This window comes from Brachyistius frenatus, unplaced genomic scaffold (assembly GCF_029030835.1).
Source record: "Brachyistius frenatus isolate BFR_SWC_R1_liver_20210118 unplaced genomic scaffold, ASM2903083v1 Contig_53, whole genome shotgun sequence".
Classification (NCBI taxonomy): Eukaryota; Metazoa; Chordata; class Actinopteri; family Embiotocidae; genus Brachyistius; species Brachyistius frenatus.
The window spans coordinates 2,702,501-2,715,000 of record NW_027210652.1 but is presented as its reverse complement, the minus strand read 5'-3'; the positions used below and the strand labels follow the sequence as shown (position 1 = coordinate 2,715,000).

Below are 12,500 nucleotides of genomic sequence, written 5' to 3'. Positions count from 1 at the left end.
CTTCTCTACTATTTCCATCGCCGTTTTCCCCGATGATCTCCCTCTCCATCATCTTCTCATTCTCCCAGGATGTCATTGGTGATGTTTCCACTGGTGAGACAGAAGTGCCTCTCCCCTCTCTAGTTTTCTTTGCGTCTGCAGTCACGGTGACCTTGTGAGGGAACTCATCATTCTCCTTATCTGAGAGGCTCTGCTCCTCTTCCTTTGCTCTTGGCTGTTCTTGGGATCTCTCCTGGATTTGAGTGTTTTTGGCTCGGTTCCTGAGCGTCCGCTGGCGCCGTCGATACTCCTGAGATTTCTTGAGCAGGGCCTGCAGGCTGAGGCGATATGGCTCCTCGGATGGCTTTGAGTCTGCTTCGTCTTCCTGGTGGTCCAGCGGTTCAGCTTCTCTGAGGTCGTGCTGAATGAGTGAATCTGTTGTTGGACTGAGATGATTGTTTGGTGTCTGTGATAAATCTGGATTGTCTGAAAAGCCACTTTTTTCCAACATCACGACTGATCCTTCCTTTTGGTCTAAATTTCCCTCTTCGTCAGAGTCGAGTGTTGTAGGAATATCGTCTTCATGCTCCTTACCCTCCAGACTTTCAGATGTCTCTCCTACTACATGGTCACATCGGACTGAATCCTCCTGAGGTGAGGAGCAACAAATATCTTGTACTCCTATTATGTAATCACAAAAGGACAACTCCAGTCCGCTCCTCTCCAGCTCCTCTCCGTCTACCGGAGGGTGGCTGATAATATCGGGCATCTTGGCGATTGTGTTTGAGGTGTTGTGAAGGAAAAATCCACCCGTATTGCAAACGGCGTCTGAGGAGCCGAAGCCGAGGCTCTCGCTGCGAGCATCGATCCTTCCGGACACTGAGGTGTCGTGTTCCACATCGTCGTTGGTCACGTGACCCGAGGACAACGAGCGGTGGGCTGCACCGTGAAACGAACCCTGCCGGGATCCTCTTCGGCTGCCGAGGTGGTCGGTGAGAAATCCTTCACGGACACTTTGAGCGAATAAGGAACTGTACGTTGTTGATGTCAGCGGAGCTTCTTCTGCTTTCCTCACAGCTGACGGCAAAACACTCTCCTTGGTTCCATCGAAGAAAAGCCGGGACGCCGATCCACTGCCGAGGTCCTGGGTTAGTGATGATTGTGTGTTAATCTCCGACTCTTGAAGCAGCTCCTCGAGTGTTGGCGTCTTTCTCAGCTGCAATTTGAGAGCGTAGGCAATAAAAAGGGTCATCAGATCAGAGGAACATTGTTTGGCTTTTTGAACGAAATCCATACGAGGCATCAGAAAACACGATATGAAAGAAAACAATGTCTCTGGGCTTCTTAATCAACGCCGATAAGGAACACGACTACAAATACAGGCATGTTGCAGACTAAAAAAAACATAAATCACCTGAACGCTGTGCAGAATAGTTTGAACGAAGGTCATCCGCAAATCCTGTTTCAACCTCCTGCAGACGGAAGCTCTCTTCACTTCATCTCCAAGTCGCTGCATCTCCTCCCTCTGATCCCGGGACAGCTGGTATCATCGGAGCACACGCGTGTTATCATACATGTTTCAGACACGGGTTATCATGCACTACTTCAAGTAGTACTAGTACCTCTAATACTAGTATTTCTACTAGTTCTGTTTTAGTACTAGTACCTCTAGTACTAGTATTTCTACTAGTTCTGTTCTAGTACTAGTACCTCTAGTACTAGTATTTCTAATAGTTCTAGTACTAGTCCCTCTAGTACCTCTAGTACTAGTATTTCTACTAGTTCTAGTACCTCTAATACTAGTATTTCTACTAGTACTAGTATTTCTACTAGTTCTGTTCTAGTACTAGTACCTCTAGTACTAGTATTTCTACTAGTTCTAGTACTAGTACCTCTCGTACCTCTAGTACTAGTATTTCTACTAGTTCTGTTCTAGTACTAGTACCTCTAGTACTAGTATTTCTAATAGTTCTAGTACTAGTCCCTCTAGTACCTCTAGTACTAGTATTTCTACTAGCTCTGTTCTAGTACTAGTACCTCTCGTACCTCTAGTACTAGTATTTCTACTAGTACTAGTACCTCTAGTAGTGCTAGTACTAGTATTTCTAGTAGTAGTGCTGAGATCACCAGGCATGATCACGTGTCCGTTACCGGGGGAGGAAGGATCGGTCGCCCGCAGAAGCGGATGAGAGATGATGAAGATGAAGGTCTGCTGTGTTCCTCCTCTTCCTCCTCACTTTTCCTCAGTTGGGAAAGACGACGCAGCACAAACGTGTCGTAGTCCTCCATCACGTCGCATCAGGAACGGGTCGGTGGTCGGTTGACGGTGGTCGGTTGACGGTGGACGGTTGACGGTGGTCGGTGGACGGTGGTCGGTGGTAGGTTGACGGTGGTCGGTGGTAGGTTGACGGTGGTCGGTTGACGGTGGTCGGTGGACGGTTGTCGGTGGTCGGTTGACGGTGGTCGGTGGTAGGTTGACGGTGGTCGGTTGACGGTGGTCGGTGGACGGTTGTCGGTGGTCGGTTGACAGTTGACGGTGGTCGGTGGACGGTTGACGGTGGTCGGTTGACAGTGGTCGGTTGACGGTGGTAGGTTGACGGTTGAGGTGTTTGTTTGCTAACGTTAGCCTGTAGCTCTCGGTAACGGAGCTAACGGAAAAACACGGAAAAACTCTCTTCGTTGCTTTGGTTCGAGTCTAAATTACAATAAAGACGTAAAAGAACGAAAGGCTGAGAAAACAGAGCAGCTCCACCGTTGGACCTCCTTTGGGTGAAGCAACCTTCGGCTCCGTGTTTCCATGTTTACCCGCCGCTTCTCCCGGAAGTAGCAGCCGCTGACGCTCACAAAACCCGGAGTGGATCCGCAGCGGTCCATCAATACACCGCGTTATAACTCAGGAACATAGAATATTAACCGAGGAAATAACTCCTGTTCAACAAATTACTATGAAACGTGTATAATTAACAAATAAAATACGAGAGCGCTGCTGGTTTTGACTTGTTTGAGAGGAAGGTGACCTGATACTGCCCCCTGCAGGCCTGACGGACTGAACAAGACACGTGTGTTGCATTTAAATATAATAATATAACATATAATAATACGAATCATAGTAAAACAGAATTGCAAAGTGCTTTTTAAGACAAATAAAAGCCTCAAATATAAAAGACAATTAGTAGCACATCAACAAGACAGTAATTCTGAGAATGTCATTTACATAAAAAGTGATTTAAAGGATGAGCAATATAGAGAACTATATGTATAATTCAGACCACAAATCATGTAAAGGCACACTTATAGACATTATTTGTTAAAAAAGGATTCAAAAGAGGAGCTGAAGTGTCAGACTGGACAGTACGTCGGTAATAAGTACACCTCTTATTCGTTCTTTATTTTCCCTTGTAAAGAAATTATGTGGATATACTCGTTCTAAGCAGTGGGAATTTTAATTATGACTGATTCGGTGCTGCAAAAACCTTTGTTTAATCCGATTCATCTCCGTACAGAGTTTTTTATTCACACAACAGTAATGTTGTTTTATAAAAAAAATAAATATATATATATATATATAAATATTCAAGATAAACATACTTAAAACCAACATTACACTACTTACACTGATTTCACTTTTATCCCGGCTTCCTATTAATTAACATGTGTGCCACTAATATGTATAATGTTATTCTGATAAATGTATTAAAACAATAATATAGCAATAAGAAAATCATATGCATTTATTTCTTAATTACACAATAGACACAAGGTGTTCCATTTTAAAACATGTTTATTGGTCATATACAAAATAAAGTAAGCTGTTTATCAACAAACGTACAGTATATACATCAATAAATTAAAAGATGCATTGGACCGATGATGAAACAGTTAATTTCATGATTACCAATACCTTGTCATCATCACTATCTACAAATTGCAAAAAAAGTACAATAATTTAGTCGAAGATAAATACTTACAAAGACTGTCACATTTTAAGTATTTTCCCATAGAAAGTACTGTCGTAGAATAATTTATTACACCCCATACAGAAATATTACAAAACACAGAATTTCCTATCACAAGGGCTTTTCTGAATAGGTTACACCATATTCACACAAACTCACTACTTTTCTATAGCTTTTAACTGACCATTATATACTTTTAGGAACACAAAGTAAATCCCGGCTCTGACGAGCACCTGGCTGAATGCTCACCGAGAGGAGAAGTAAAGAGGGAGACTCGCAACAGAAGTGAATTAATGTGATGTGATACCTGAACTGTGAGATGTAGTTGTGGGCCGGGCAGCAGAGAGTCAGAGACGGCAGCAGGTCACATGGGAGGCGAAACAAACACTACTACTGACGGAAACGCCAAATAAACCATCAAAGGAATCCTCGGTTTATTTACCGTCATGGATCCGGATCGGCGGTGGGTGAAAGGGCTTTCAGAGTCCGGTGGCGTGATTCACCAGACAGGAAAACCACTGAAGGACTGAATACAGATTGACCAAGCAGTGAGATAAGGAGTTAATGATTTGCATCTTGGAGGAGGATTGGATGTTTGGAGGAAGGGCTCGGTGCTGCTGGGTAACTCACAGGCCCTTTATAATAAACCACAGGACAAGTGGAGAAGGAATTGGTGGAGCTTTATCAGATGCGTCTCCACCCTCCTTCTCTTGCTCTGTAAAATATTTATAGATGTGGTTGCTGAGGTTTGTGATGAAACGTCTGATCTGAAGGAGGGTGTGACCCCTCACAGTCAGGGGAGAATAAGGTCAGTGTGTCTTAAAGCTCATAAACTCGCTTATGAAAAGCCACCGAGCTGCTCTGTCTGATAATCAGTCTCCCCCTGAGCTGTCAGCTGAGTGAAAAATCAGGATTAAACCTCTCCAATATTTAACCTCTTTGTTTAGACACACGGTTTCCGACTGGAGAACACGACGAGAAATTCAAGTCTGGAAGACAGAAACAAGGATTCTCCAGCTCCACCGGAGGCCTCGTGTGACAGCTACGTTAGGGTATGATTTCTTCTCTGTTGGAGATCATATTTGATGATCTGATGTTTTCACAGTTAACTGTTAAGTGAAACTGGGTAAAAGCAAGAAAAAGCCACAACACATCAGTCAAATTTAAACAGAGGCAGACTGGCATTTAAAGCCAAGTATAAAATGCTAAATACTGTATATCAGCTCTTTAACCTTCACATCACATTTACCTGCAATTAGAAAACAGACAACCTGACCAAAGCACTACGATAGCATCACCGCTCCGGTGCGGCAGGAGTTCTACTTTTGCCCGACACAGTTTGCATAATTAAAGATGTCTATTTCACAGCAGCTACCATGTCGACACGTTTATGTTCACACAGTATGCATCGTTTTCAAACCAGACGAGCAGAAACACAGAGAACATATCGTCTGACTCCACCGACTCCGAACACAAGCCGTGTTTCTTCTACTTTCTATCGACGTGGCCACACAGGACCGAGAAACAGAAAAACAGTGAACAACAAGCAAATGTAAAAGCACACAGGAAACAACAGCGACGAAGAAAAAAAAAAGATCCAGTAGAAAAATCAAATAATGGCATTTAGCCTGTAAAAAACCAGGGCTTTTTTTGTTGTTTTTTGTTGTTAAAGATGAAAGAAATACATACATATATAGTGATAGTGAAGTTTGTAGCTGAACACCACTGAGCATCCCTGTGATCGTCAGCAAGTCATTTACATTTGACATTTGAAGCCCTCTGCTTTCATGCTCGACTGAACACGCCAACGGTTCTGAATGTGAAGATTAGGGAGAAATAATATTCTTTAAATCTCGAGACCCATTTATCTTCCCGTGCCGGTTCACCTGTGTGAATTCTATTTCATATTATTGATCTGAACAGATGCCAACACACCTCACTAATCTTAGTAACTGCATAGCAGTAGGCCGAGCTGACCCGGTTCTCTTCCCAGCGGAGGAGCGGTGGTTCCGGTAAAGGCTGCATGTGATGTTCCTATCAGTGGAAATGACTCGCAGGTTGAAAAGTGTTTGAGGCCATTGTACTCAAAGGTAAACCTCACTCTTTGACAGACAGAGCATTAAATAGCAGAATATATTTTTTCACTTCATAAAACACCACATACAAGAACAAATGTTATTTCAGTTCCCTGACACGTCCAGAAGAGTTCAAAAACAGCAACAACATTAAATATACAAAGCTACATAAAAATGTACACGGCAAAAACAAACGATCTTCATCACACACTACAAAAATAAGTTCTCGGAGGAGTGGGTGTGATGCAGGTACCTGCCAGCCAGGTGACCTGAATACTCAACATGATGAACACTTCCTCATCTCTTCGCTCATTTTCTCTGCAACAACAAGCCCTGAACGCCGCGAGCACCGACATAAAGACACAAAGGCCTGCTCAGAAATATGTCAAAATTGGGTTGAGCCAAAGTGAACTTCTTCATAACTCATAAACGCAGTTTAACGAATGATCTGCGACGTCCGCAGCGCCGGAGCTGAACGACGGGAGCCGGGAGGACAAAGCTTTTCTGATTAGAGAAAGAGTGCAGTTACCGTCTGTGTCATCATCACCCGCTTCGGTCTGAAATCAAAAACACGGATCAAAGTCAAAGCCGTGAAATAGTGAACATCGGATTACCTCGTCACATACCTACACAGCACAGCACACGCGAGTTCACGGTCACACACACGTGCCTAGTCACAAGAGAAGAAACAAAGCTATTCAGTAGTTAAGCCACTTTTGGTACAATTGCAAAATAGAGAGATACTGTATATCAAACAGATTTAGATTCACCTTTTTTTTTTTACATGTCGTTACAAACAATGCAAAGATAATCATCTTTATAAAATTCGTGACTCCACCGAACAGACAAAGACTGAGTATAGAACACCAGAAGACCACTTTAATGGAAACGCCTGCGTGAGATGACAGAAATATCTTTGTTGTCTTGTATTTGCAACGTGAGCTTTGAGGTTAAAAAGCAAAAGGAATGCAACACAAACAGCTCTGATTTCAGGCAAATATAGAAACTACATGTTTGAGTCAGCAGCCAATCAAAAATCTGAATGACGTTTTCCTCATAACACAACATCAACTTTCCAAAAAACATTTTCTATCCAAGGAAATGAGGATAAATACAGACTTTTTCATTTTGCAGATCCTTTTGTTTTTGTTTCCTTCGATGCGTGTTATTAATATTAACCGTGATGCTGCTACACAGCTGGAACAACGATGCACAGCCAGAGTTAACTGCTGTTACGACCTGATTGCTGGTCGCTCGGTGTCTGCTATGAAGAACCGAATCTCCGCCTTCCTTCCACATGTCCTCTGGACTTGTCCTGGATGGACATCGTGAGGAGACCAAGGCACTCGCCCTTCCAAATGTCTCCAATAAACCGTTGAGCAGAACTCAAACCGCCAGAAGACGAAGTCGTCTTCGCTGTTTAAACCACCGTTTCCCTGAAAGTTCTCCTACTAAAATAAAGTTATTCAAGTTACTCACTTTATCTCCTTTTCTAAAGAATGTTGTTGTTTGTTTGTTTTTGGTAAATATCAATTGCCTGCCCCCCCTCCCCCTCCAGTGAGTACTGTATGTCATAATGGAAGCCAGTTGAAATTGAAAAAAAATGTAAGGACAGAGAAAGAATAGGTCAGAAAGCGAAACATCGAAAGTGAAAAGACCGTAGAAAAAAATACAGCTAACTAAATATAGCAAATACCAAAACGAACACGCGCCACAGAATTTCACAGAATTCCTGATATATAACAATTCACACACAGAGAATACACCTTGGACCTCATGTGAATGACAACACAGTACAAAACAGTAGAAATACAGTTACCACCATTGTATAATATATATTTTTCTATAGTACTTTTCTGAAAAAGTTCTTGGCTAAGGTGGAACGAGATGGGGCGTCACTGAAATCAGCAGGTCACATGACACCTAATCCAATGACTTTCCCTTAACACAGGCCAGAACTCATCCCATGTATGTTGGAAGATTTGCATCAGTGCGCCTAATTTCAAGGTCTGAGTCGAGGCAACGAGCGCTTTGAATCCAGCGTGCAGACGCGTGTCATCATCGGCAGCAAAGCATTTAAATGGAACTCAAACCAAATTCTTTTGGGCATCTTAGTTTTCTTCTGGACCTGGAATCAAACAAACCCTCCGACTTTTCCAGGCTTCGGAGACCGGAGGAACCCTGTATGTTCGTCCTGTGTAAATGATCATCTGTACAGACTCATCATCCTCCCCTCCTCCATCTGCACCGCTCAGACGGGTGACGGGAACATGCTGAGGCGATGTACGGTGGCTGAGACTGCCCAGCTGTTTGCAGCCAGTGCAGGTGAAGGAGGGGGAGGACGTGAAGGAAGTGAAGGAGGAGGAGGAGGAGGAGGAGGAGGAGGAACTCCATCCCGATTCCCCCTCATCTATCTTTCCTTCCCTCAAGACCTTGCATCTGTTTTGGACTTCACTATTGTGATGACGCTCGTCGCCGTCGCCACCTTCCCCGGTATGAGCGGGCCGATGACGGATGACGGCACCCCTCCCCCTCCTCCCCCCCTCCGGCCCTGACCCCGACCCCGACGGTGGGGCTCCGGGCCACAGTCCTGGCGAAGGTCTGCAACGCCTCGTACTTGGACCTCAGCGCGTCCAGCTCGACGCGCATGGAGGCGTTCTCATTGGCCAGTTTGTCCACCTCCTGCTGCAGCTGGGCCTTCTGCTTCTCCAGCTCCTCCTTCTGGGTGACCCGCTTCACCCGGCAGCTGGCGGCGTAGCCCCGGTTCTTCAGGGTGCGTCGCCGCTGCTTCAGCTGCAGGATCTCTTCTTTGGTGAGCCCTCGGAGGTGCTGGTTCAGCTCCCGCACCGACATGGTGACCAGCTCATCGTCTGTCAGGCTGGTGCCATTCTCGCCCGGCTCACGCTTCACCTGGAGGAGACGAGGGGGGAGGGAGGGGCGGGGGTTGAGGAGGCGCACCAACACATCAAACTCACAGGGTCTGGTGTAAAAACGTGCACTCGCTTACCTTCAAGGCTTTATTTCCTTTGTTAGTCGTCGTCATGCCACAAGAGCCTCGCTCTTCTGAACAGACCTACGAGCACACAACGCAAGAAAAGCTTCATATAAAAGTAACAACACAGAAAAACCCTGAAATCACCCTGAAAACAAAGAATTAACGCACATCAATACCCACCGACATGAATGGAGACGCACCAATGACCAACCTCCACCGTACAGGAGGCAGAATGACTCATCTGCATCAGGGTTAATGAGTGAAAGTGACAAACTTTTCTTAGAAGCTCCCTGACTTCCTGTTTCCTTGTGGTTACCCTGGCAGTCCCCACTACCTTTGAGCTCTTCTCTTATTGGCTGCTTTCAGGCCAGTAGGAATGAAAATGAGCGTGAAAGAAGAGGAAGTGGTAAAACTTGTGGCAAAGACTCCAGGGGAAAACCGACAGTTAGAGAGAAACAGAGAAACGGACGCACGGCGAACTCATGAAATCGAACTGAATGAAACGAAGCGTGACGTCGAACCGAAGAGGAAACAAGAGGACGGAGACGAGAGGACGGAGACGAGAGGACGGAGACGAGAGGACGGAGACACAACGGCGTGAATCAGTAGTGCAAAAGATGAGATCAGTCCTTCGAGCGCTAAGCTCCACCGAAGAGCATCATCTCCCCGAGCGCTCAATGACATGCTTTGTCTCTCATCTCCCAGACCTGTGTGTGTGTGTGTGTGTGTGTGTGTGTGTGTGTGTGTGTGTGTGTGTGTGTGTGTGTGTGTGTGTGTGTGTGTGTGTGTGTGTGTGTGTGTGTGTGTGTGTGTGTGTGTGTGTGTGTGTGTGTGTGTGTGTGTGTGTGTGTGTGTGTGTGTGTGTGTGTGTGTGTGTGTGTGTGTGTGTTCGATAAAGGGCGGCTATTGTTGCTGCAGCTCTCTCTCTCTCTCTCTCTCTCTCTCTCTCTCTCTCTCTCTCTCTCTCTCTCTCTCTCTCTCCTCCACACACACACATCTGCCCCCCACCCCTCCCTCCTTTTGTTTCCAGACCTTTACCACCTTCCTATAGGGGGAGGTGGGGGGGGAGGTGGGGTGTCAACAAACAATGAGCTAGCTTGTGATTGGGCGTCTAATGAAAAGTGAAATGCAGTAGTCCTAAAAGTATTTAAAAACCTGCTTCACAGCCAAACTGCTGCACCTGATACTGCTGAATCAGAAGTCAAGTTCAAAAACTAAAGTTGCTGATTAAAGACAAGCTGTTCTCACCGTGTTTATCTTTATGCTCTCTTGTGTATTTCACACCAGGGAAAGTTAAAACAAGTGTATTTGGAGAGAAGTTTCTCATTCAGTTGGGTAGTTTACAAAAAAAAAAGCTCCTTCTTGGGAGGAAGTGATGACATTTAAGTGACGCGAGACAACATGTCTTCATTCTCCTCCATCAAAAGGCGCTGAGCGAGCGTGCCAGTGAGCCTTCCCCCCACAATGCACCTTTGTCTGAGTGTTTGCACTGCCACAGTTATAAATAGCTGTAGATCAAAGAAAGAAAAAAGCATGCTGACAAGCACATACATGTAATTATGCATGCACACAAAACATGTCAAATGCACAGCAACTTAAAAATTCTGTTTTAAATGCGATGAAATGGTGCAGAATATGAGGAGAGAGCGATGCTGCACTTTTTGCTCACATATGAGCTTTTATCCGACGCCACTGCTTCCTTCAAAGTGTTTGACTTCAGCACTTCAAGTTGTCCTTAATGGGAGACGACCACTCAATTACACACCTTCTTTCATTGGAACGTGTCTTCTGCACTGAACCGCTGCACTCTTGCATTTCTGTTGGGATGCAGCCTCCCCCAGCTGGAGGTGCATCCTTCTCACACAAAAGATGGATCAAAGACATGAAGACTGAGGGTAGCTGCTGGGGGTGGGTGGGTGGATGGGTGGGTGGATGGGTGGGTGGTGCGGGTGATAACAGAGGCTGTGTTCCTGGCAGGCACTGGTTTATTTCCCCTGTGCCCAAAACCCCCCACCTACATACAGACAAAAAGCAGGCTGCCAGACACACACACACACACACACACACACACACACACACACACACACACACACACACACACACACACACACACACACACACACACACACACACACACACACACACACACACACACAAGCCTGCCGCCATGCCACCGGGGCACAATAAAACACATGTAAAACGGTTACAAATGTCGGTGTTTTAAGGAGCCTAACAACGGTTGATACACGAGGAAACCGGAGAGCGCATCACATCATGGTGCAGAGGTTTGATACCACATTAAACAACACAATTAAAACCCATTGTTAAAGCACGTTGGATGTTTATACCATCAGAGAGGCATCTGGTCGATCCAAGAATTCATTTCACAACAACGTCAAACATACAGTGAGTCATGAACGACAGTATCTCCAGCAACAAGAGGAACAAGCGAAGAGACAGAAAACACTGAAACAGTAGAAATCTATTGAAGTTGCTGATTAATAAATAAAAACCATTCATGTCATTCTCACTTTCCTCGCCTCCAGCCACTGATCCAGCGCTTACCTTTGTTATCTGTCTTCTTTCAGATTTCATGGCCTCCAATCACTGTCTGTGTTTTGTTCATTTGTTCACCAAAGATGAGAAAAACTCTGATTATAAAGATGTGAACAAATTAAAAAGAAACTGGATCTGATCATGAGTCACTGTTAAGAAAACAATGGTATCTGTTTTGTGGCTCCAACGAATGATTCTTCTCATTATAGATTAATCTGACAATTATTGATACGTCTTGGTAGCAGAATGGTTAACCATTCACGACTCGCACCACCACACCCCTCCCTCCCTCTAGTCCATCACCTGACCAACAGAAGAAGGATTCATCGTTTGGTTTATAGTCTGAAAACTACAAAAAATGTTCACCACAGTTTCCCAAAACCGAAGGTTTCATCTTCTGACTGCTTGTTCTGTCTGAAACACAAAGATTTACATAGAAAACCGCTCAAATCCTGAAAGGGTCTGTAAACTTGGTGTTTTTCCTTTCTTAAGCGAGTCATTGATTATCAAAATTGCTGCAAATTAGAGGTACCTGCAATTTTCTGCCCTCCAGTGGTGCTATGAAGCCATTTTTATGAGTAGGTGCCCGTATTGTTTGTCTCATGCTCACTACAGCCGACGGTTCAACATGGATCCACTGAACAGGAGGTGACAACAAGCAAGAAGCACATCAGCGCACCAACAGGTGTACAAGCTCCTGGTCTGACTCACCAGAGGATGAACCAGCTGCTGCTCCGTCCTCCTCTTTTAACACTAACTGTGGTACCATCTTCAAAACCACCTCCACGATGGGAAACAAGAACCTCTGAGCAGCAACCTGCACGCTGAGAAAGGAAAGTTCTGGATCGTACAATAAGACCCGCTGCTCGCTTCCTTCTGGTCTTTAGAGGAGATTTTACCATTTGAAATGCCAGAGGTCACCTTCCAACACGCAAATGT

General features: G+C 44.9%; 2 protein-coding genes across 2 annotated transcripts in view; both read right to left on the bottom strand.

Annotated features, from left to right (window-relative positions):
• cp110 (centriolar coiled-coil protein 110) overlaps positions 1 to 2,311 on the bottom strand; it is a 9,047-nt gene extending 6,736 nt beyond the window's left edge. Inside the window, exons 1-3 of the mRNA XM_069705055.1 lie at positions 2,131 to 2,311; positions 1,394 to 1,519; positions 1 to 1,195 (exon numbers count right to left, since the gene is read on the bottom strand). The exon at positions 1 to 1,195 is cut by the window's left edge and continues 1,206 nt beyond it. Coding sequence (XP_069561156.1) covers positions 1 to 1,195; positions 1,394 to 1,519; positions 2,131 to 2,268 — 1,459 coding nt within the window. The 5' untranslated portion in view covers positions 2,269 to 2,311. The remainder of the gene's footprint in view (positions 1,196 to 1,393; positions 1,520 to 2,130) is intronic.
• A 1,431-nt stretch (positions 2,312 to 3,742) lies between these two features.
• Positions 3,743 to 12,500, bottom strand: part of mafgb (v-maf avian musculoaponeurotic fibrosarcoma oncogene homolog Gb) — a 19,990-nt gene continuing 11,232 nt past the window's right edge. Inside the window, 3 exon segments of the mRNA XM_069705054.1 lie at positions 3,743 to 8,554; positions 8,557 to 8,920; positions 9,018 to 9,083. Coding sequence (XP_069561155.1) covers positions 8,436 to 8,554; positions 8,557 to 8,920; positions 9,018 to 9,053 — 519 coding nt within the window. The 5' untranslated portion in view covers positions 9,054 to 9,083 and the 3' untranslated portion in view covers positions 3,743 to 8,435.